The sequence below is a fragment of the Aplidium turbinatum genome, chromosome 8, assembly GCF_918807975.1.
Source record: "Aplidium turbinatum chromosome 8, kaAplTurb1.1, whole genome shotgun sequence".
In the NCBI taxonomy this organism is placed as follows: domain Eukaryota; kingdom Metazoa; phylum Chordata; class Ascidiacea; order Aplousobranchia; family Polyclinidae; genus Aplidium; species Aplidium turbinatum.
In genome coordinates this window covers 25,430,395-25,455,193 of record NC_137479.1, presented here as the reverse complement: position 1 = coordinate 25,455,193, position 24,799 = coordinate 25,430,395, and the positions used below count along the sequence as shown (strand labels likewise).

The 24,799-nt window shown below is 39.3% G+C and overlaps 2 protein-coding genes across 2 annotated transcripts in view; one reads left to right on the top strand and one right to left on the bottom strand.

Moving 5' to 3' along the window:
• The window catches only part of LOC145775830 (nuclear pore complex protein Nup205-like), a 22,765-nt gene extending 7,371 nt beyond the window's left edge, over positions 1-15,394 (top strand). The window contains exons 10-41 of the mRNA XM_082587208.1: positions 308-458; positions 751-899; positions 1,805-1,891; positions 2,248-2,455; positions 3,063-3,174; positions 3,364-3,661; positions 4,055-4,183; positions 4,319-4,440; positions 4,627-4,820; positions 5,204-5,346; positions 5,816-5,988; positions 6,197-6,258; positions 6,408-6,523; positions 7,202-7,393; positions 7,639-7,749; positions 8,808-8,894; positions 9,217-9,363; positions 9,689-9,834; positions 9,917-9,977; positions 10,353-10,479; positions 10,629-10,760; positions 11,159-11,279; positions 11,775-11,986; positions 12,447-12,533; positions 12,726-12,832; positions 13,195-13,329; positions 13,472-13,567; positions 13,715-13,853; positions 14,297-14,442; positions 14,693-14,785; positions 14,910-15,075; positions 15,111-15,394. Of these exons, the coding sequence (XP_082443334.1) occupies positions 308-458; positions 751-899; positions 1,805-1,891; positions 2,248-2,455; positions 3,063-3,174; positions 3,364-3,661; positions 4,055-4,183; positions 4,319-4,440; positions 4,627-4,820; positions 5,204-5,346; positions 5,816-5,988; positions 6,197-6,258; positions 6,408-6,523; positions 7,202-7,393; positions 7,639-7,749; positions 8,808-8,894; positions 9,217-9,363; positions 9,689-9,834; positions 9,917-9,977; positions 10,353-10,479; positions 10,629-10,760; positions 11,159-11,279; positions 11,775-11,986; positions 12,447-12,533; positions 12,726-12,832; positions 13,195-13,329; positions 13,472-13,567; positions 13,715-13,853; positions 14,297-14,442; positions 14,693-14,785; positions 14,910-15,075; positions 15,111-15,334 (4,473 nt within the window). The 3' untranslated portion in view covers positions 15,335-15,394. The remainder of the gene's footprint in view (positions 1-307; positions 459-750; positions 900-1,804; positions 1,892-2,247; positions 2,456-3,062; positions 3,175-3,363; positions 3,662-4,054; positions 4,184-4,318; positions 4,441-4,626; positions 4,821-5,203; positions 5,347-5,815; positions 5,989-6,196; positions 6,259-6,407; positions 6,524-7,201; positions 7,394-7,638; positions 7,750-8,807; positions 8,895-9,216; positions 9,364-9,688; positions 9,835-9,916; positions 9,978-10,352; positions 10,480-10,628; positions 10,761-11,158; positions 11,280-11,774; positions 11,987-12,446; positions 12,534-12,725; positions 12,833-13,194; positions 13,330-13,471; positions 13,568-13,714; positions 13,854-14,296; positions 14,443-14,692; positions 14,786-14,909; positions 15,076-15,110) is intronic.
• On the bottom strand, positions 15,336-24,799 carry LOC145775831 (arylsulfatase B-like). Its single transcript, XM_082587209.1, has 8 exons — positions 24,482-24,799; positions 22,437-22,526; positions 21,988-22,174; positions 21,354-21,550; positions 18,400-18,607; positions 17,750-17,887; positions 17,162-17,446; positions 15,336-16,154 (listed from the first exon to the last, which is right to left on the bottom strand). The coding sequence occupies exons 1-8, from the start codon at positions 24,746-24,748 to the stop codon at positions 15,835-15,837; spliced, it is 1,692 nt and encodes a 563-aa protein (XP_082443335.1). The 5' UTR covers positions 24,749-24,799; the 3' UTR covers positions 15,336-15,834.

The window sequence follows — 24,799 nt, the reverse complement described above, 5'->3', positions numbered from 1 at the left end:
TGGGTGGTTTGACGTGCTTGAGCTGTGTGCAGGAGTCAACGCGCACTTTGCTTAGTCAGCAGCCCTAACATTATAGTGGAGAACTGCCGACAGGGGTCAGCAAGGGTCATGACCACTGAGCGATTTTCTCTCACAAAACTAAACATGTTGAATACTGAAACGTCACCTTGTAGTTTACGTCTGAAGGTTTCGCCCTAATGATGAAATAAAGCGACTGGGTGATGAAAATATAACGTTGATATCACGTTAACGGAAAGAAACAGACCATGTTGATATGAAAAAAATTGTTCTTTTCTCATTGTTTCAGATGTCGCTTTCCAAATTCATCCGACAATCTGGCGACATCCTTCCCCCATTGCTCTACATCCCATACCTCCACATGATCGCTGCTTTATCCACAGGGCCTTTGAGCGCAAGAGCGGCGTTTGAGATGCTGAAGGGCAACGGAATGGCTATCAGTAAGTAATAACGAACCATGTTACATTTGTCATTAAAGATCGCTCATACAGTAGTTGAGATTGAAAATATGTCAATGTGAAAGTGTGTTTTCATGCACACTAGTGTGGCATTCATTGTAGTTATCCGTTGTTTTCAGCTTTGTACGAGGCAGACAGTTGTCTGTTTTCCGAATCAACACATCACATTTGCAATTTGTTCTTCATTTTTTATTCTTTCGATGAAATTCCAGGAATAATTTTATTGTATCTTTTTGCAATTTCGGGCTTGGAAGATGATTTCATTCATTGGCAGGTGGTAACGGCGAAACTCTCATCTCGTGGGATCACTTCTTCATGTCCTGCCATCGGTACTTCGACAGTCTGCGACAAGATCGTCATATGTTTGATGTTACTAGCCCGTTTGTGACCCCACAAAGCAGCTTGTCACAGATTGGAGCAAAAGTATGAATTGATTTGTTCCCAGCCAACAGATCATTTCCTTTGCCTACTGTTTTAACGTCTGCCGGCGTTGAGTTGATATAACAAAGGACTGATTTGTTGGCTGGATTAAGATACTGATAAGTTATATAATATATTTACTGGAACTGTAGGCTGTCTTGTTTCGGCGTAAACTGAGACGACCCAACCCAAAACGCTTGTGTATTGTGAATTTTTTCTTCGTTTAGGTCAGGGGTGTCCTAAATCCGGCCAGAGATACGTTTTTGTATGGCCCGCGTCTGTTCTTGCACAATGTGTTATTTTTGGCCTCCAGACACAGAAATCATAATGCAGTTTTTTAAAAATTAATGGAGACTGTATTTTCTCGTAGACAAAATCCGGCGAGAAAAGTTAGAATCATTGTTGCGTCATAAATGCGAACTCAACTATTATTGCCTGGGCAAAGTGGTAATTTACGCTTGTCTGGCCTTCCACTAACCTGGGTATAGAAGTCAAGACGCCAGTTTCATCCTTTATAGTAACACAGCTATGTTTTGCAACGTTTCTGAATGTGTTAATTTCTGACGGAAAAACAGATGACTTATACAGCCTAAAATATTTAAAGCTGCATAATCGCTTGGTTGCATGAAAATGACATTAAATTGTACAATATTAGCATATATGCATCTTTTTTTTACGCAAAATAAGATTGTCAGAGGCTGTTGGCCCGCTGGCACTTACGCATAATCAAATCTGACCCGCCTGGGAAAAAGTTTGGACACCCCTGGTTTAGGTTCATACATTTACAATTTGCCGTATGCTGGTTGGCGTTTATATATTGTGTGTCAGAACTGTCTCGATTAGGTTGCATCAAAGCTTCCCAACGTGCGTGATTTTTTAAGGGAGTCTTTAATTTGTTGTGTTTTCAGCCGCCAGCAAAAACCTGCACCATCACACCACAAGAAGTTGAAGGTCTCCGTGCTGTGATGCAACTTGTTGCTAAGATTGCGTCATGTGTAAGATAATTATATTTTGGCACGTTGCCTTACCTTTGCCTCCACTTTGTTTCTGTCAACTTTACTAAGATTTGAAGTAAAATGCTATCTAAACAAATAGTGCCGATTGTTAAATGTACGAGAAGTTTAGTTTTTATAGTTTCTATTTTCTTAGGACCATTTCTGTTTCTTTTTCACCAACTTGCATATCCTTTGTTTTAGTCATTGCGATAAAATCTAAATGTCTTTCGGAAGTAATCTTTTCAGATGTATATTTCCTTCATGTATGATATATACATTGTTGTTATTTCAATTGAGCATACTCGCAATTGTTTTCTTTGTTGATTATACCTTTAACGATATGCATGGTTGCACAGGACGACATTGCGTGCGTGGGTCTGTACGAGGACAACCAGTGGTGCGTCGGTGGCGTGCTGTTCGGCCTGCTCCAGTGTCCGGTACCGATCGGTTTAAAGGGCGATATCTTGGTCGCTCTATCACAGCTAGGGCGGATCCCTGACATTGCTCTGGGACTTCTACAGGCCGCGGAACGTTCGCAGATCATGCAAACGCAAACAACCTCAGGTGATAATAGAAAGTAGCCAACGCTAAACGGATTCGTAGATTTTTATTGTAAACCTTTTGCCTCACATGTGCGGCTTTGTCAGTACATTTTCCTTTTTCAAATAGCACCAACCAGGACTCCACCTTTGACTAGTTAGGACTTCAAATAATGCATGAAATATAAGTCTATACCGGAAAAAAATACTTTTAGATTGAGTTTCGCTTTTAGCAGCATGATCGTTGCTTACTTCACAGTGTAGATTGTAGACACTAACGATCTGTTTTAGCCTGATGCTGCAAGTTCGCTGTGGTAGTGGAGGTTTGCACTAGCTTTCGGAACACAGTTCCCTATTCCTGACGAAGTCATAGCACTTGACTAGGGAACTGTGTTGCGAAAGCTAGTGCAAATCACTACTACCATAGCGAACTCGCAGCATTAGGCTAAAACAAATCCTTAGTATCTACATTGTGAAATATACTGTAATAACCAGCAATTTAAGCAGGACTTTGCCTTAGGTGAGTTTAAAATCTTTAGGTAATTACGCACCCCATTTTCATCTAAAAAATCATGTTTTTTTTTTCCAAAATACGTTTGTGTTTTGTCAGCTCTGGCTCATTTTTGTTTCAGAAAAACCTGGGGGTCTTGCAATTGAGTTGGAAGAGGTTGAATCAAGAGATGAAGAATATCCCACAACTCAAGGATTTGTGAAGCTGCTTGGAGCCATCGCAAATTTGCAAACGTAATGCCTTGTGCTTTTACTTCTTGTCTCACATTTGTTCAAATACATTTTAATCTCAAACGATTTATGCCACATTTCAAAAAGGCCCACCAAGTTTTCCAATATCAACACGAAACTTCATAAGAAATCGAAAAAAATAAGTTTTTACTTCTCAATTGTCTCAATATTTGTTTGAAAATTATTCTCCAGCGACAGGCTTGGCGATGCATTCCATGCTTATCTTGTCTTTGTGGTTGAATCCGTCTTCACACGGATCATGATGAGAGCTTATGTCAGACCGGAGGAAAAATGGGAGCTCAGCTCTTCCTGTCTTCTTCTCTTCAATCGCATCCTAATTCAGTACCAGCCTCTCCCGGAGCATTTCTATGAACAGAAGACATCTCTCACATCGCAAGACAGCAACTCCTCCTCATTAAGACCTTCAGGGAAGCTCCCGGGATTCTCTTTGCTTCTTTACATTTACAACGAAGGAAACTTTTTTAAAACCGTGAGTTGAAATGCCTTTGTCTTGTGAAAAGCTGTGGACGACAGTTAAAGTTAGTTGATCATTTAGATACACAACATACAAAATGCATACCTTGGCAGTGTGTTAATAATAACAATAATGGTGTTGCAACCACAGTATTCACCTTTTTTGTCGTATTTAGTCTTACGCCCTGTGGTTGAAGATTTACGGTAGATTAATTGGACGGGAAGACAATTAAGCCAATCTTCGTATCTCCCTTTAGGCATGTGTAATTGTGTATATAGGTGTCTTGTCAAAAACACAGCCACATGCTCTTGAGCGGTGTCAAGCTACGCCTTTTCAGTTGCTGTGCCGGGACTGTCACTACTCAGCCACGTAGCCGACTGTCAATGAAATTATTATTATTATTAATAGATTATGCAAACTATTGACGAGTGCGTTCGTTACCTGAGTTCGTACGTGACGAAAGACAAGCTGGAAGAATCGCTTGTGGAAGCTGCAGAACGCTCCATGCAGCTCCTTTTGGTTTCATTGGAGCTCCAGGTATTTACTGAACTTCATTAAAGCTGTCGATTTATTGCTGCTGTTGATCTGGGTTAAAAAAAAGCTTACGACCAGAATTAAAAGACGATTTGGTGTCAATGCAAACCTTTAGCTACTGTTTCCTTTTCAATCAAGGATCCATTTTCCGCATGTCTAAGAGGCAGTGGAAGTTCTCTCCTCATCACTCACGTTGATAAACTCCTCTTCAGCATCAACCCAAGAACGGAGAAGGCTGACTACATCACCACCATTGCAAGGTGGTATCTTTGATAATGGTCTGTTTCCGTCCAAGATAAAGTCACGTTGCTTTAAGTATTTTCCTTTAACTTTACTAACTGGTTAAATCAAGAAACTTCTTTCCCTAAACATGAAGCTCCAAGAACATCGTGCAATGGTTATTGTGGTTATGAGGTCATAGTCAAAGTAAACAATGTGTTTTTCAGCTTTATATCTCACAATGCAACTCATCCTCAATTGAGCCTCCTCTCGATCCGCATCCTCTCGTGGCTGTGCTCCTCCACCAACCATCCTCAACTCGTCACCACCATGATGAACTCTTGCAGCTTAGCAACCAGGCAAAACATCATCCAAGGATTTGTTGAAATCTTGGATTCGGCTTCCTCTGAAGTTGAAGAAGGTAAAGAAATAATTCTTTGGACTTTTTTTTCCGGAAAACCTCCTGATATGACATAAAGAATGTAGGAATTGAGTGTCTTTACTTGTAAGAAAATGTTTTATGCTGAATTTTGGAATGTGAGATCTTGATACCTCACACGGTATGACGAACATTGAATAAGTCGTGGTTGTAAGATGTCACAAAAAAGGATTAATTATAAGTAGGTTGATTTAATGTAGGAAAAGTTCATCACATCTTGAAAAAAGAAAAGCACAGACTCATAACCTAAAATAGAAAAATGGATGATTTGATCGACTGAGGTGCTTTCACCGCACTGTCGGCGTCTTTGGACCGTTATACTTACATGGTTTTCTTTATGTGAATATAATTAATGTGACATGCAGACATGGCTCAGTCGCTGCTGTACGAGAGTCAGTTAGCAATAGTTCGCATGATGATTCAATCCATCGACCAACCGCCGATAAACTTCAGTCATCTGCTGCTGGGCTTCGATTCTAGCAAGCAGCCAAGACATGTCAACATACAGGTACAAACCTTTTCTTTGCAATGTTACTACTTTCAACAAATACCTATTGGCAGGACTTCAAGTTTTAGGTTTTAATTGGTTCACATCACATGAACGTTCTTAGGTTTCAACTTTCGTTTAGTATTTAGAGAATATTCATTTTTCTCGGCTTGGTGTCGGATCAAAAACTTGCTGCTCTCCAGAAGCCCTTCAGTGTAGTCCGAGTTGAAGCTTTTTCTCTGGTGTCATAAACAGAATGGTGTCTGGGACGCTAAGGGAAAGGATTTGACGTTGAAGCAAACAACATTGTTGAAGTTATTGAGAAAACGTTTCAGAGTTGACGCGACGTCAAACGAAATAAGCAGCTGAGAAAATTTTTTCCCAGTGCTAAAAACAATTCGTGAAGGCTGCGAGCTCATTTTCAACCGGGCATTATTGTTATTATCAACTGATTCGTAACAAACTAATCGTAAATGCATATTCACATAAGGATCCTGGCGTGCTGGGGTCATCTCGTTCTTGCTTGCATTCCATTCTGTCGATTCTATCAATCAGCGGTTCCCAGCCTGCTGCGGTGACAAGCAGCCCCAAGTTGGCCGAGTTGTGCTACCAGTTGGTATACAAGCTTGCGTCCAACGCCGAGACAACGGAACCAACACTCAGGTGCCCATTGCTTTTTTAGATTATGCAAAAGCGCTACTGTGTGTTGGATTGTTATGTCAAACACATGAAAATTTTCAACTTTCAGAATAATTATAATGAAAGTTAGTTTATATGGAAAGCTTAATTTGAGCGAGGAATAACATAATTTCCAATTCATTTTTGCAAATTTGCAAGTCATGTTTGCTTATCAACCCCTCCTTATTTGTAGATATCTTCGTTCATCATACGATTTTTTCTACAAGCATTTGCAATGCCTTCCGTTTGATGCACGTAAGAGTCCAAGCTTTGTTGCATTTTTAAACTGGATCGTAGTTTGTTGCCATCGCGTTTGTTTTTATTATCAACTTTTAATCGTTGACTATTCGAATTTAAATCGTCATCGAAAGTCATTGCGTCACTCTGACGTCATCACTTCACAGCTGTCGTCACCAACAGCACCTTGATGCAGCAGTCGTGGCTGTTGAAAACCGCCGCCATTGAATTGCATGTACTTGCCGCTAAACAACAACGAACAAACACCCAAAGACTTATTCAGGTAAAGATTTTTTTAGTTCAAAACAGCTCGTTATTTATAAAACAAGTTTTTGATTATAATAGTGGTTTTCACGTCATAGAATAGGAAGGCTTCACGTGGCGTCATAGTATGACGTGACATTTTAACACGAAATTCATGATATTTTTGATTTTACTGCTATGTCAATATTTTTTGAGTTGTTTTGATACATCACCAGAACATAATTTTACTGTTATTTTCACTGCCGTTTTCCGAACAAAAAGTGAAACTCCATCTGTACTACGTGATGTGACATCAGTGTGGCAATAAAAATATGCGTGGTAACTTGTGCGTGGTGTTCTGTACCAGAAATGCGACATTGAATACACGGTGGTTTCAAGAGTTTCCTACAAGTCAGCAGGTGTGAACACTGTGAACTGAGCAAGTGACAACTGAGCTAGCAACATTTCAAAAATGGCTGAAGTTGGCAAATGATGATACTGAGAAAGTAACTATTGAGTAAACCCAAACTTGGAGTGTCGCAAGTCAGCAAATTCAGTTTGTCAAGCGATGACCAAGCAAGTCCGAACTGAGCAAGTAAATCTCATTTGCTAAGTTGACAGTTGCTGAAATGTACTTGCTGAGTTGTCGCATGCCGAGTGGTCTGGCGACCGATTTCAAACAAATCTAAATTCACCGAACCATTATTACAATGTTCAGGTGCTCTACAGCCAACCAATGTCCTCAAGGTCTGACCAAACATCGTCTGCCATCAACCAATCTGCCACCCTGTCCGACATGACCTTGGGCGAATCGGCCCTTCATTCCACCTCGTTTTTGTCCATGCCCCCCAAGCCAGTATCTGCGATCATCACAATGATCCGAGTGTTTGGTATCGTTGATTTGAACCAAGTAATATATTGCTGCATTCAAAGAAGATGTGTGATTTAAAAAAACAGCGACTTAGTCTATGGGCCTTGCAATTTACATTGAAAGAATGTGATGACTTTAAAATCAAGTATTGCTGTGAAAAATGCGGTTTTAATTTTTGGTGGCCACTTAAACTAAATATCTTTTGCAGTGCTTATTACGTTAAAAAACGTCATTTCCTTGCATCTATTAACCTGTATTTAAAATCAGTTTTGTCTTTTACCCAGGCTTTTCCAGCTCCACTCGTACTGGATCAGTTTGTTCCTTCGGTTGTAGAGGAAGGCATCAAGTCGTGTGAATCGAACAACGAGCATGGAGTTGTGTTCTGTGACATAAAAGTTAGTTATTTCCCAATACATATATTTTTATATCTAAATTCTATTGGAAAACCGAATGCATGGAACACCATACCTTCTTCTTGTAAACAGGGATTCCCAACCTTTTTATGATCTCGTACCACTTGGACGCTCTGTATTGCCAAGCGTACTACTTCTTGCAGAACAACTAATTTGATCGAATCATATTTTATTCAGAACAATAATATTGGCCTAGAATAATACTAAAATAACACTAAAGCACCACAACTAAATTTAATGAGATTTTTGTTTACTATCCACCAATTGGTCGATGCGCGGTGTAAATTTGCCAACAGCGCATCGAAAGTCATTTCTGGACGCACCTATAAGTCGATTTCGATTTTTTGACTTGATGTTCATCATGACTAAAAATCCCTGCTCGCATTCTCACGAGGAAGGGAAAATCAGTAGGCCTACCTGTGGAACAGCATGGAAGCTAGCGTTGAATATGAAGAGGCCATACTGAGCCAGAACTTTCTTGGAGAACATTCCGTGTAACCTTTATTAAACATTTTATTCCGATCTATTTTTAGCTTACAACTAGCATTATTCAACGCTATTTGTAGCTTAAGCTATAAAACAGTAGATGATATCTATGAAGAGCAATCATTTGAGATAATTAACGCCCACTGCCCCGCACCGTTGTACGGTTTTTCAAAGCAACTCTGCTCCTTGTTGATAATTGACCTGACCTGCATTTTGAAGATCGTAATGATGCGAAACAACAGGAATAGCTACGTAACAATACGAATAGGCTTCGGGAAAAAAAATTTTGTAAACAAAACCATATAAATAAAATATAAAGTTGTGAAAAAAACGGAAGTTACCTGCGTACCACCTGACAAACCTTCGCGTACCACTAGTGGTACGCGTACCACAGGTTGGGAACCCCTGTGTAACACAATATAGTCATTAAAATAGTGTCCCAGAAAGAAAAATCAATCGATTTTTACGTTGATTCAGCGTTGGTAGACGATTGATTAGCTGCCTGAGGTAATAGCTCAGTGTAAAGATGCCAACAGCTTCGTATCTTTCACCAGATGCTTCACCGTCTGTTGGAGTCTAGCTTGAGTACCCTCAGTGTGGACGATATCAACCGCAAACGACTGGCCCGTCACGACATGCAGGTATTTCTTTGCAGCTTGGAAGCAGTAGAAGATGGCTTACATTACAAAATTGAGTTATAAAACTGCCGTAAATCACTGTGAACGATGACGCATTTTACCCAACTTTCATCAGGAGGAAAGTAGTTGATGATGTTAAGAAGACATCGCCACTTGACTTTGCAAATGTCAACGCAGTAACGTGGAAGGGTTTCTAACCGTTGGTAACTTTAATCCTCGGTATGCTCTTTGGTTTTAGAGCAGTCCAGATCTGCACCTGATGTACTTTAAATGGTTCTCATTGCTGGTTTTCCTTCTCAATAGTTCTCCTCCCTCATCTGTTTAGAACATCCTCCAAACAGCAGTAGAACGAAACAAGATGAGAGAAAGTCTTCATGGTAAGCTTCACTTCCTTTCCTCCTGGAAACAAGCATTGGAGATCTCCCTCACTTCATGTCCGGACGATATCTTGCCAAAGTCTACTCGACGCCAGGTCAGTAGTTGTCCAGTAATCGACTGCTGCTTCGTTTTCTTCATTGTATTCAGCAAGCTCAAGTGAAAAAAATATTTTTTTCCTGATTTGCCTTAGTGGCTAGTTGCTGAACTGAGCAAGGGCGATCGATGGCCAGCAGCTTTAATAGCCAGCTTGAATTTTTTTTTATATTGATTCAAACTTCGAAGAGTATATATTTCTAGATGTGATGTAGTGACCCAATCAACAAAAGTCGTCATTTTCACCTCAGTTTTTATTGGACGTTGAAGTGCAAACAGGCAACTCTTTCCAGGTGGTAAGATGATTCAGTTTCTTGTCTCTCCAGGTTTTGTTTGCAATCCTCCAGCACATTGTCAAGTCTGTGCTTGAGAATGATGCAGTGCAGGAGCTAACATCTCCCATGGCCGCCCTTGCTTTGACACTGGTGCTGCAAATAAGATCGAGCTTGATCGCTTCTCTATCTGCAAGCAGGTGAGTGAATGTTAAGAAGCTGACAGGCGTTGTTCAAATTCATCAATTGCTTGAAACAACTTTCTTGTTTTTTCGTGTTTAGACTGGATGTGGACGATGAAGGATTACCACAAGACATAATCAACTATCTGACCACCTTTCAGGTTCTTAAATACCTTTGCTTTATTTGAAAAAAAAAGCAAAACCGATAAGATTACGTTTAAACCTATTCCCCCAAAACATGTTGTCACAAATAGACTATGTTCCAATTTTGTTCAACTGTAATTTCTATCTTTATTCGTTGTTTTCACTCTGTTTCCAAGATCATTTGTCTTAAAAAAAAGTTTCAAGCGTTAATTTCAATTTTTTTAGTAAAAATAATTTGTATTAAAAGATTTTGTGACCGATTTTTACACCGACTTTCGTACAACACAACTTTCATTTAGTTCACCCTCGTCGTCGCTGCAAAGCTAAAGGCAGCATAACTTTTAATAATAGCATGTATATTATATACGTCACCAGAGTCTATTTACAAACAGGTGACCATTCGTGGCATTGTAGAGTGGTTGTTGCAATCGGGGACGAACCAAAAAATCCGAATCCATCTTTATGCTTCCTTACTGCACTACTTGCAGCTGTGCCAACAGACCAAACAGAAAAAGTCAAGTAGGTTTTTCGCATTGATTTATTAAAACATTCAACAGTTTATTGTAAGAGAAACTCGTAACTGTTTTAATTACCCTGAACTCTCACCAAATGTAACGATAAAACTATTTCCCTTTTCCGCGTAAGAGCCAACATACTTCTTGTTACAGAATCTTCCAGCTACACTGGCCTCCGTGCCGCCAGTGATGACGTCTATGCCTACGTCACGCGCGAGAACGTTCGCCTATTCAAGGATCACGGAGAGAGCTTTAAAGATTTGCTCTGCAAGGATGCCTTCAACGGTAAGCACATGCTAGCAGTTGCTGTAGCTTACTAAAAAGTACCGATGCAGTAATTAATGTAAAGGTAACGCGCAGTTAGTATTTATTAGTTATTTAAACAATAAATACTATTAATACTACAAAAAGTGCTCAATGCCAAGCAAAAAGCCAAGCAGAGCGAATTAAATCAAATATAGTTACTAATCTCTCAACCCTTGACAGCCTGTTTCACCCTAAAGGTGTTTATTTTTTTATTGAAAGCGTAATTCTGGAAGTTATCTTAGAAGCACGACGTTGATGTATTCGGAGCATATGAATGTGGTGATGTGAAAATGTATTGCCTGTAGCAAACACAGCATACTATTCCTTCTGGTTACTGTCACACTGAAAGTTATTGAACTTTAAATAATGATTGACAGGTCACAGCATCTGTCGTGTGCTTGCATTTGGGTGCCTGGATTCCCTCCTACAGATAGACAACGAGCAGCTCTGGCTGCAGTTCATGATCAAGAATGGATACATCAACCACATAGCAAGCAGGTTGGTATACACTCCATAATGCAACTTATCTGTGCTCTCTGGCGACTAAGCAACGTTGAGTACATCAAGCTACCTTCTTCTGTACGCTGTATTTAATTAAAAAGCTCGGTAGAGGTGTTATGATTTTCACTGGCAAAGTCTAAACTGTTGGCCCGTTAGTCTTTTAGAGAGAGATTGTTTATTTGCTTTTCAACATGACTACTCCAATACGTATTGAGCAAATACATCACATACAGTTACCATTCCCTAAACTTGTTTAATGAGCAAATATATACGCAAGATCACCAACAAACCTTGCGGCTTTTTAATCAAATTGCTTTTTGCATAAGAAGACACGAATTTAAAAATGTTCAATAGACAATTTAAAATAACTTCGACTTTCAGAAAAAAACTTTTTTTTGTGAAGACCCTCGACCCATTTTGGCCTACTGATCTATTTGTCATTACAGTAGTATATTTTTCAACATTAAGTGTACTCCTGATGTTTTCTCGCAGCTTCCTTGATAGTGACGCTTGTCTTCAAAAATACTTGAACCCTTCATCTGGCCCCATTCGCGCTGTTTACATCTACGAGCAAAAGATGGCGTTGTTGTGTTCCATCGTTCATTCGCCAGGTGGCGCAAGGGCGGTCATAGACGGCCAGATCTTGCCAGCATTGTCAAAGTGTGGTTTTCTTGACATGAGACCTAACATGGAGCACGCCGAAGGTACTTGATTGATGAAATATTACCTGTGGAGTGTTTCCGTACCCGCTGGTTCTCAATCTGTAGTCACAGATCACTGGATCTGACCTGCTAATCTGAAAAAATTGTGAAAGTAAAATTTTGCGAGAATATTCTTGAATGTATGAATTTCACTGCATAATTTTTTTTCCTGAAATGAATGCGTTTGTGGAACCCCTTTTAAAGTTTTCATCGACACAAACTATAGTAGTTGGTGGGAAATCATTAATTTATCGCATAGTAATGTTGTTTCACCTAAATTTAAATGAACCAGTGTTGAGTCTGTTCCGGTTTGCTGTGTGTAATACTGCAGCTCGGTGATGATAGTTACTTCTAAATGACTCAACAATCGGTTCAATCTGATGATTGTGCCCAGAAGGAACAGCAGTGAAATCGCTCAACTATTAATATTCTGTCAATGCTTAATATCCGTTTATGATTTTAGAATCGTCAGCGATGAATGGCTTGTCGAGATATCGACAGCTCCTCTTTCCCGTTTTGCACCTGTGTTCTGCACTACTCACTGAACTAGGTAGGTTATGAGTGATTTCAAGACAAAGATTGTTTAAATGCTAAATACCTATCGTCCTGCAGAATACTGTAGCATCTGTGCAGTGATTCAAGATCAGTAAATAATTGTGTATTGCAAAATAGTATATTAGGTAACGTGATACTTCAGTTGCCATTAAGCGACGAATCCCATTGATCTTTCATCTGTATGCAGGTGGACCCTCACATCATGAAGCGTGTGCTCTCGTGCTCGAGTTCATCCTATCCCACCACCAGGCTCTTGTGTCTACGATGTTGATTCTTTCCTCCAACGACCTTCAGGTGTTTCATTTTTAATCGATCAAAGTTATTTGTGCAATGGCTGTATTGATGAAGGTTCAACTATTTTTTCTTTATTTCTGTAAAATAAAAACTAATCTCTTCATACACATACTGCACTATTAATGCGTTCCAGCAATACAAATGCGTCCCTCTTGTTATTTAAGCTGGTTTTGATTGTTTTATTATAAGATTTAGCAGCCTTTGTCCATGGCATGGCATTATGAGCACAACAGTGTTTTACTGACTCGCAACATTTTATAATGAACTCCAAAAGATGTATTTAGTTTCTGGTAAATAACCTTCATAATCAACCTATTTCTGTGCATTTTCAGTGGTTTAGAGCATTTTCTTTCATGTTTCAGACTTTGACGGAGCTGAAGTTGATAACTGGAATTTTAGGTCAGTCTGCGGGGCAAGATTTCGGGGACCCAACCCTTTACCCCAATGTCCCCCAAGCTGTGCTTATTGAGATTCAAGCGCACTTGCTGAGAATCCAAGTATGTTTGTAAACAGTTGCGGTTTTGTGAAATCCGGTTTATTTTCACGTAACCTACCAGAGAGCAAATGACTGATTTTGCTGTCTGAGTGGCAAATAAGTTTCACTTGAAGCGATTCTCATTGCTGTTGTTTTTGTTACAGCGCCAGATGTTGTACCTGCTTCCACAGTTTTTACTATCGGACGAAATGCTTAGCAATATGAAATCTAAGATGACTAACCCAGAATTGTACGATCAGGTAGGCAAGCTCACATTGGTATTCGTTTATTGAATTATTTTTCACTGAAACGTTTTAGCTGACCGTTTTTTTATTTTGATCAGCTATCTCGTTATAAGCTGGTGGTTTACGAAAGTATTTGTGTTCTAATAATCCATGCTGCAACAGACTGTCCTGCTCATGCACGAAATTGCCGCCAATATCCTCACGTACTGCCGAGTCATCATAACTCACTCCAGCGACGGTGACTCAGCACTCTTGTTCTCACCTGAGATTGCAGAACCGTCAAACACGAGCGTGTTTCCAAGTAAGTTTCTGACTTTCTCGAAACTTTAGTGTATTCTGTTCTCTAACTCAACGTGTTTCTCGGAAAAGGTTTTAATAATACATTGGAGTTCGTCACGACAGAAGTCGTCACAGTTTTGACTTGTTTGCATATTTCGTTAGTTCGCCTAATTCATCACTTTTTTCGAATCCCCTCAGGTTAAAAATTAGTCAAATTCCATTTAATAATTAATCATCAACAGTTTTGATTATACTGGCCAGTAGTGAACTAACCCTCATCTCGAGGGTATGGCCTGTCAAAAGCGAAGTCTCTTTTCACGCTCTGCGATCTAGTGGGTTGGAAAAGTTCATATTCAGGGTTGCAAGATCAAAAGAAATAACTTTTCCAAGAAATATCTTAAAAAGTTCGTCTTTTTACTTGGTTTCAATCAAAAAGGATTTATTAGCTGAGTTTTGCATTTCAAGATGATTCCCAAAAGCCATCATTGAGTCTCCTCGTGCAGCTACTCCGTCAGATGTTGGGAAGATTGCTCTCGGAGAGGGATCTCGTCACTCAACTTGAGTACAAGGTGGAAAATATTGATACTCTCAGCTCACAGGATCTTAAAGAGGTTGGTTGACTCACTAATTAAAAGAAGGAGTGGGAAGTTGTTTGAATATTAAGGTGTTTTGGGTGGCTTTTTAAAAGATAAACCGGATGTTTCAATTTATATTCCGACCCCACATCTCTGGTTATATTATGTAACACAGTTAGCCTCGCAATTGATTTAAATTTTAAAGGAGCAGGTTTATTCTGGAGTTTTAATTGATCACCTTTTGTGAAAAGCTGACGAAATGCCGCTTCCCATGTACATTGTTTAGATTCTTGTTCCACACACTGATGTTATCCAACTTTCTGTTCCCCAAGAACAAAGACTAGCATCGCAGAAGTTGAAGGACACAATCGAAACTAAGGTGAGGTGGTACTCATCAAATTCCGTCATGCCTGTGAACTAGCACAATTTGATATTAAGAGCAATTCTATTGGCTGGGTTAAGGTTAAGTGTAGCTTTAAAAACCAGTTTATTCCTGTTTTTAGAGCAAGCTAACCCAGTGCCTTTTGTACGTGCTGGAGAACTGCATGTATCTCCTCTGGCAACACACCGACTACTACTTACTACGTGCCGTCACCATGGAGACGTCCAGAGAGAACATCCTCTATCCTTCTGGTGCTGATGGTCGCTTCAAGTCGAAGATACTGCAAGGTTGGTGCACGCTTGGCTTGTCATCGTAAATGTAGAACATCCCGTTCGTCATTTTTCAAATGTTTCCACAGATCTCTCGAACACTTCGCTGGATGCGAGAAACACCCTACGTCCCAGTGACATCGACAGATTGAAAGCTGAACTGCCTGCCTGCATCACCGACTCTTTCCTGAAGAAGTTGTCCTCTGTCGAGTCCAAGGGATCATTCATTCGGCCGCTGGTCCGACGAATGCAATGCATCAGACTGCAACTTAGCTGAACTGTTTTCATGTTAAAAAATCGCATAATAAATCCACTTTTTTCAAATGGTTGTGTGGTAATAAATATAAGCACTGTATTGCACAATAGCTCTGCAACACAAATATTAGAGCTGTTTTAAACCAGCTTTGATATTACAGATACCGCATCATCATGGGGAGGAGATGGGGTTACAACACACAGGCTTTAAATTTACTAAAAAAACGGTGTTGCTGATTAGTACAGTAAAACATTGCATTCTTTTCCTGCATGTAAAATAAGTGCACATCCACTGCAACAACTTGGATAAAACAACAGATATGAATGGCATGAGATCATACTAAAGCACGTATCTGCAGTAAAAATATGTGACATGACCTTGTGTAGGAAACGGATCGACATATGGATTGTTGAATATCATGACGACAATAACACAATATGCATGCTCCTCTTGGTACCGTATACAAAACATAATTTCAAATATGCACACACAATGGCAGGTTCAGTTCAGCAACATCAGGTCTATCCCCAAGGCCCCCATACACCCCCCCTCAAAGAGGGGTCGCAACGGGGGTCAGGATCAGGGAACTGAACTGGTACAGCTGTTCTATTGTAAGCTGCTATCCGTTCCAACATTTCATCAACGATAAGAGGGTTAACACCGGAAAGGTCATTCCGCTCTTCAGGGTCGTTGACGATGTGGTATAACCGGACACTTGGGACTACTTCGGTGGCTGTTGGCTTAGTGGGACAGTCTGGGTGATGGCCATTTGAAACCAGGCACGACGCATCGAAAGTTGTGTTCGCGTATATTGTCGGCACAGGATCCCAAGTATCGTGCCCTGCGTGAAAAAAACACCCAGTATATTAATGATATGCGTCAGCACATGCAGTGTACACTACAGCACACGTTAGATTTAGAACATAACTGCGAATTCACGGAAATGATATAGTTGCGAAGATTTGTTTGAATATTACGTGAAGACCTTGAATAGTTGTGGAAAAAAATGCGTGATGGGCCAATTGGTAATACGGTCCACCCTTGTTTGGCGTATTTGAAAAGGGCTTGTGGTCACGGTTCTTGTACAACTTGAAAGAAACGCAAAGTTTGATGGAAATTTAGTTTGGGTGAATGCAGCAGCGTGGTGATTGGGTTTTGGTGGGAGTTGTTAGAATTTTTGCTTCAACGCAAATAAGTTACGGTACAGCGTTGAAGCTTGTGCGAGTAGAAAAATGATTGAAAGCTTAAAACATTCACGGAACATCTATGCAGTGTAGCAAGAAGTTTTGAAGTGATTTGATGGGAAGAGAAATTACAAAAAGGTTGTGCTGTTGTATAATACGGGTCACCTGGTTTTGTGTAGTAGCTATGGGCCAGTGGCTCACTACTGGCAGTGACGCTAAATTTATACCAAAGTTTAATAAAAATATAAAGACCAAGACAAGAATGACTCATAACTGTTGTTGTTGTTGTTGTATATTAACTTTTATACTGTGTGATGTGTTCGTTGTTTTGATTGTGTTTTGGTTGCTTGTTTTGATTAAAATCTTTCAATTATTTTTATATATTTAATTATTTATATAACTGAATCAACATTAGACAAGGAACAGTCGACTTTCTTCTAACAGATTTGATGATCCATATTACACAGCAGTTGTGTAATAGTACTGTATCTTAAAATTTTCCCAGTGACGTAAAATTCCTGACACAGCTACAGTCAATAGTTGAATTTTTCTGACTCGCGGTGGTCAAAAGGTAAGCTTTGGTCAATTTTAAAATTAGCATAATTTATCGAAAAAAAGCTTTAACTGTACCATAAACTATTACATATGCTATTATTATCCCTACCTGGGTCACCAGTGAACAGCTTCCAGTTTCCTTTTCGAATCGCTGAATGGCCGTGACGTGTGTCGACTCCATGACGATTCGGATAAGGCTTTAATATCGGGTCACCACCGTAAGCTCGCTTGAACAAGGGATCGATGTTATGCAACAGCTCTTCCCTTGGTGACTTGGTATGGGGCTTGGCTATGGCATCCCATACATTGTAACTGTCTAATGGTTTCGTCCCGTTTGTGTTGCCACCGGCAACAGTGATTAGAGTCGGGAACCAATCAGAAATGTGCATAAGTTCTGATAATCCAAAAAGAAAAGAAGGTTATTAGATTATGTGTCCGAGAGTTTTATGGCACATAAAGAAAACGCAAATAAATGGGGTCGATTGGGTAAATTTATGATGAATCGTTCAAAACAAGTTTTAACGCAACCCAACCGGAGAGACAATTTACCATCACGACCAGATAATTACAAACTGGCAACAGTTGCCTATATAAATCAACGCCAAAGCAACATGTTTGCTCCAGATCACAATATTCCTTTTACTGAAGTCACGAGTTATTGATTTGTCAAAATTATACTTTAATTTCCATCACCAACCTCTGCTGACTCTCGGTGTGTCTTCAATGCCGGCACCATGAGCGATGCCAACTGCTCTCACACCACCTTCCCATAACGTGGCCTTGCGACCTCGCAAAGGCCAGTTGTTGCCGCCATAAAGGGTTTGACCTCCGTTATCTGAAAATGAAGTTGTTTTATCACAACTGATATAAAACGGAGAATGGATAGAAGTATTTTATTTAGATTTATAGTCTGTTCACTCAGTGTTCAGGGACCATATTATGATCACATCTGAAACCAAACACAACGTTTGTTCTTAAACCATATAACACAATATGACAATACTCATACCATAACAGTCACAATGGTAGATCGACGAAAAGAAACAGTCCCAAATGGATGCTGATTGCTGACAGTCACAGAACAGGTGAAGATGTTAACAAATTTGCGCCTGTAGGATATTTCGGACATTGTCTAATGTGAGTGCGGACTGTGGATTAAACATAGTATTCTCTTGCACCACCACCGAAGAACAAAAAACCTTAGAAACTATCACATGACGTAAAATATGCTCCAAAAATGCAAGATAAAGAAGGTGAATGGAAGATGGAAGGACAACGATGAAGAAGTCATTAGGCTTTTTTTTTTATTGCTTTGGAATGGAAACAATAATTTGTCAGTAAATTTACCTGTGGTAAATATGGTAACAGTGTTTTCCCACATCTTTTGCTCTTGCATATCTCTAATAATTGAGCCTACAACATCATCCATTGCAGTTACCATGGCAGAATACAATCGTCTATTGTTGTTCTTGATGTGCGAGTACATGTCTATGTATTTTTGCGGTGCTTCTAATGGGAAGTGAACTGATTGGAATGACATGTACAAAAACAAAGGCTGCAAATAAACATTTGAACTTAAACATACATCAAACGTATATAACTTAGTTAAATTACTTTCTAAAACCTCTACAGCCTGTTTCACCCTAAAAGGGGGTGAGAAGGTCCTGAAAACTATGTAAAAGCAATAAATCGGTATGTAATACCTGAAATAACCTTAATTCAGGCCGCAAAAAAACCTTAACCTTAACCATCTGCAAAAAAGATGAGAATTACAACGGCTACCACTATGAGATGCCACAAAAGTCCCAATTAAGCCGTCCAAAAGAAAATCAACCAGAATTTAATAAATATTATACACTTGTGAGGTCATGGAGAAGCAAAGTGCGATAACCGCAGTAACCTGTAGTTAATCAAACTAAATTCATGTTATTTTGAGGTATTTGAGTTTAAATTTGTTGCGATGACGACATTTATCCACCAGTTCAGAACGCTAGTTCAGAAGGAGGCTACAATCGGCCTTTACTGTAGAATGTTGGCTCTTTTGCTTGGCATTGAGCACTTTTTGTAGTATTCATAGGCGTCGAAATAGGGTGGGCCGGGTGGGCGGTGCCCACCCTGCCGTGAAACGAGAGTGGGCAAGATATGTTTCGCCCACCCTGTTTTTATGACACTTACAAAGTGTTCTTTACAATTATTTCCGTTTTTGTTAAACGCTGAATTATCCAACCAACTGCAGCGCAATTTCTTGTTTTGCGCTATGTCTCTCGCTAGGTATCCGACAGAACAAAGCAATTCCGCAACAACGCTGCGTTGAAAAAAGGCGTTTGGGCACGCTGTAAAACCGCCGAACTCATTTCTCTCTCTCTCTCTTGGGACGTCACACGTTGAAAACCTGTAGGCTATAGAGCAGAAAGCCAAGACAATTAGAATCCGCGTGGCTTAGCTTTTCGTGGTAATCGAAATTGCGCTGACAAGTGTGTCTGTACTTGAAACGCTAAATCGGATGAGCGCATTTACCGTACTCCTCTCTTCTAAAAGAACATGTCGTACGTTTCCTCTATTTACATGTTGAATATTGTCTCGGTTAGAAACAAAAATCAGCATCTGCAAACTATTTTCAGTACTCACTGCATTGTTGTTGCTACGGTAACTGCCACACGCTGGCAATTCCTGGTGAGAGAAAGTTACGTTTGATCTTTTCCCCGAATGGTCTCACGTTCGTTACGTCACAATCAAAGTTCAGTTCCGTGTCAGCGTAAGGGAATATGAATATGACATCATAATGAACATGACAATAAAATAACCGATACAAACTAAAGACGTATTGAAACAATCGCTTTTTACAAATCTTTCCTCACAAACTTGTTGCTGGGTATAAATTGGGGTACCGCGCAATGTTGTCATTTCATTATTGAAAAGTTAAACATGAATAGGCTTACCATAAGTCCCGTTTTAGGTGGGACAGTCCCATTTTTTAACGTCTTGTCCCGGCGTCCCGACCGGTCAGCCAAACGTCCGCTTGGGCGTTCAGCCAGCCAGCATAATACACGAACGTTACTAATTAGCATGTTCTCGTTACTGTTGTTGCTGTGTAGCGTACCAGTAGTTTAGTACATGCTGAAGGTGAATGCGTGATTTTGTTTGTTTCGTTGTTTTTCGATAAAAATGTTATTTGTTATGTCATTGTTAGCGGATAATTGGTACAATTTGTTACGTGTCGCTGGTCAATCACTTCACTTTTGTAGTGGCTGGTAGCCTGGTAGTTAACGTCAATTCCTTTCTATTTTTCGAAATGAAAAGTTCTGACATTTAGACAGAGAATATTCGCATGAACTTTCGATGACGATACGGTCAATGAAGACAGCCGGGATGGCTTTAAATGTAGGCCTATGTAATAATATCGGAAAATTTAAAGTTAAAAAATCACAGCTAAGTGGTCTTGGTCTTTGGAGGCGTCCCGTTTTGAAGTCACAAAAATATGGTAAGCCTAAACATGAAGCAAAGTCAATCATCTATTCACGCATTCTTAAAACCAGCATCCAAAAGGTCTTTGTGAGAAAGACTAACCATTGCGAATTTGCGAACATACACATTCAATGAAATCTGTTTGAAAACTCTCGCCCACCCAGAGCTCCTCTCTTCTGAGAAAAAATCGACGCCTATGGTAGTATTAATAGTATTTATTGTTAGAATTTAAACATATGTGTGTACTTTATCAACAGCAACTTCATCATTACAATATCAACGCACTGCGATTCCCACAAGCAAAATCCGTCATTTTTATGTTGAATCAATAATGTAAAAATGACAGATATTGCTGTCTGTGATACAATGCAACACATCATCGAGTCAACCGCTCCCATTGTATTCGGTGTTTTGCCTAGACACAGCCGCGTGCTCTGAAGCGGTGTCGAACCGACGTCCCTTCGAACGTCACACAGACGTTTTCACCACTCGGCCAAGCAGCTGATATTCAATTTTGCGCTTTGTATATGAATTACCTAGCAATAAGCATCTTCCTCTTGCTGAGGAACATACCGCAAACTACCCAACTCATGAAGTGGAAGGTCTGTGTGTCTTGGATGATGACATTAAATAGTGGCTGCTCTTTATTAGTCTTCCAGTGTAGTCTGGAAACATTGAAAACCTTGGGTGATAAAAGAATAGACCCTCGGCCCCAGAAGCTCACACAAAAGAATGCTTTAGTCAACAGTTTGTACTTTTGTGCCATATTTACAGACTTTGAGAGAGCCAAATCCACTGGTCAATACTGGAATATATCGATAAAACATTGCACTCACCTTGTTTTGGTCATGAGAGGTGATTATTTTGGTTGCACGTTTTTGATACAAATACGTTGAGTAAGTATCGTTGGCATCAAAATCTGGATTCTCGTTGACATGAAAATCTAGGCCAGCAACTGTTTTGGAATGATTTCCCTTTTTAAGAGTAAACTGATTTTCCTTTGTGTAATAATCTTCCTTTCCACAATAATAACCTAAAACAACAAATGGTATACAATTATACATCTTGTTAGTGTCGACCTGTAGCGTAGCAATTTGCAATATATTTTTTGAAAATTTTTGTTGAGGAAAAGAAAAAACGTAATTGTCCTGTCTGTTGCAGAGGAAGTAGTCTTTTTTCCCCCAACAAAATTTTTCAGAAGCTATATTGCAAATTTCTACGTTACCTATAGATTGTACACCTAACTGCATAACCAATAACATTCTGCAAGATAACCTTCAAATATATTGCAGGTAGCATAAAAAAGTTTAGGTTGGTAATTAAGCAAATTTTAATGAGTTGATGCTACACTGCAGACACACTCATAAAACTGAGACAGTCACAAACGAAACTACTCACAACTCTCAATGCATCTTAACACAACAACCTACATTACCTCAGAAGTGAATTCAATTGATGTATTTTTCTCACCATAAAATGAGTCGAAACCACGTTTTGTTGGGAGACATGCTTCTTTATAGAATCCTAAATGCCATTTTCCCACCATGTGGGTTGCATATCCAGCTTCCTTTAATTTTTGTGGTAAAAATACTTCATCAAGAGGTACACAATGGGGTTGGTATGCAAACAATACACTGTGCTGCAAGCCAGTATGAATCTGAAACAGTTGGGCATGATGATAAGTTTGCATCTAAAGTAAGCTTTGCTAAAACCAGAGTTACAGGCCATGAAAACATTGTGTACCTCATAGTGCTCAATGAAAGCACAATCCACTGGCTGATGTGCCTAAATCAAATAACGTGACATTCAGAGCAGCCTCAAATGCAAGAAGTAGGCTATCAAAATAAAACTGTTGTCTTGTGAGAACATTAAAAACAGACTTTACTTTCTGTGCCACAACTTTCAGCTTATTAACTCACCTGATACCTTCCAGTCATCAATTGACTTCTACTTGGTGTGCAAATCGGTTGAACATAGTAATTTTCCAAAACTACACCTTTGGAAGCGAGCTGAAATGGAATCATACGATTAGTTTATGTACTACTTATGTATTTGAAGTGACCATCATGAACTTTCAGGCTTCTAAGTTCCTTTATTTTTCTGGCGACTCAACATGGCAGCCATGGCCTACCACTCAGAGCTTCTTCCTGGTGACCAAATTCTCCCGTCTGGCAGCCAAAATAAAAATTTTGTTAAAATTTCGTGCTTTTAAAAATCTGTTAATTGATATCGTGTTTTTATGTTTACTCAGGTAAGAACAACGCAAACAAGGCCCTAAACCATATTTGCAGTGGTATTTAAATGCACTGCTTTCCAAGTAGATGTAGAGCTAGTCTTCGAGTTTTTATAGGTGGATACTCAGCTTTTTTGCGCAACTTTTATCAGCTATATTTCTCGTCAGCGTGTGAGAGACTTTGCTTTGTTTGTTAAAAAAAGCTTGTGAATGCAAATGAAGAAACAAAGTTTCACGTACACATCAAGTGGAGTAAGAGTAACATTGGCTTGTGGAAGCCGGAGAGCAAACATAGTCTACAAGTGTGGTAGTTTCAGAGGCCATTTAATGACTTCTCGGCAGCCATGACCGCTGGGAGCTTACAGGCCTGACTTTCTTTCCATTTACACTTACAGTAATGGAATACTGTAAACAACACACAACTATATAAAACTTATAAAAACATGTGGTACGGTATGCTACCACCAGAGATGGGCAAGATCACCAGTATTGGTGATCTTGAAGATCAAGATCACCAAGAATAGGTGATCTTGAAGATCAAGATCACCAAACTATGTGATCTTGAAGATCAAGATCGTGATCTTGAAGATCAAGATCACTTTCAAGATCACTTTTTGTGTACTTGAAAAAAAAATGAAGTTTTTGATCAATGATGTTGCAAAAAATAATAACTATAAGCAATCTGGGTAAAGGTATATAGTTGGTATTGCTAACTTTTACTTTTAACTACTCGATCGCTGGCCTAAGAATTGTAATAAGTTAGTGACTGTTGCTATTATAGGCCTATCAATTGTTGACGTAGTTTGCTTAGAATCGCAACGTCACCCCCAAGGCAGAGGTTAATTACAGTAGTTCTGAAAGTCGCAAAATTTGCAATTAGTTTTATACTTTTTATTTATAATAAATAAATAAAAATAAAGTTTAAACCGCATCATTTTTTACCAAATTTTTGTCTGGTTCATGTGGGAGTTTTTATTCGTGTTACTAAGTAGTTTTAACTTTCACTGCATTATGCTATCAAAAAAGTTCAGAGGTTTGCGGTCCGACAAACCGCTCCATACTCAGACCCTAAACAAGTCTTGGTCTGGTTGATTTGCTGCAATAAACCACTTTACATGACCAAAGTCAGCTAGAATCCAGATTTTTTAACACCGCCATTCTATCCTTTTGAAACATCTAAAATTGGGTCAATAAAAGCAAACATTTCTTTAAAATTCACATTAAATCATTTTTTATTATACGTCAACATAAAGTAGGCCTACACGGAAGTTGACTTCTTCATTATGACCAACACAGAAAACTTTTTCAATTTTGAAATGGCAACACTGACCAGATTTGATGGAGACTTTAAATCGTCTTTTGTTGGGCACATATCATATTAACAGTGGCTTAATGTTAGTAGTTGCCACTAACTACTTTGTACAGTACGAGTTCTAAAAAAATGCCTCTTTCTGGTAAGTAAACTTCAATTTTAAAGTGATCTTGATCTTATTGTTCTTCAAGATCACACAAAAAAAAAGTGATCTTAGATCAAGATCACCAAAAAAAAAGTGATCTTCAAGATCAAGATCACGCCCATCTCTGGCTACCACACATAATTTGCCATTGTTCACTATTAATGACGTAAATTAAAAGTTACTTATGGTACATGTGATATAGCCTACAAATGTTTTTCTTTACTGTTCAATACCACAGTAACCACACATTATCAATCTCAACCCCAATGCTTACCTCATCAATGTTTGGAGTCCAGATGTCTGCCCCATGATAACCTACATCATGGTAGCCCAAGTCATCAGCAATAATGAATAAAATGTTAGGCGGGGAAGCAAAACCTTTGCTGACAGCAAACAAAGATATCAGTAGGAGATGCAGAGATACGTTACCAACACACTGAAACATCAAGCTATTTGAATGTGTACTGTAAAGTACCGTATTTTCTGCAAAGTTCATCTCCTTGTAAATATTGTATAGCCTAATTACTGACCTACCGTACATACCCTCACTGCTTCAACAAGATAGTTAACTGTTAACACAGGGAGTACTGTG

Bases quoted from the DNA above. Each gene is read 5' to 3' on its own strand.
- LOC145775831 (XM_082587209.1), bottom strand. From the start codon at position 24,748: ATGTACGGTAGGTCAGTAATTAGGCTATACAATATTTACAAGGAGATG. The intron at 21,551-21,987 runs GTGAGAAAAATA...TTGTTGTTTTAG, and splicing joins TGGTTTCGACTCATTTTATG to GTTATTATTGTGGAAAGGAA. The intron at 17,888-18,399 runs GTAAATTTACTG...CTTCATTTTCAG, and splicing joins TGTTACCATATTTACCACAG to ATAACGGAGGTCAAACCCTT.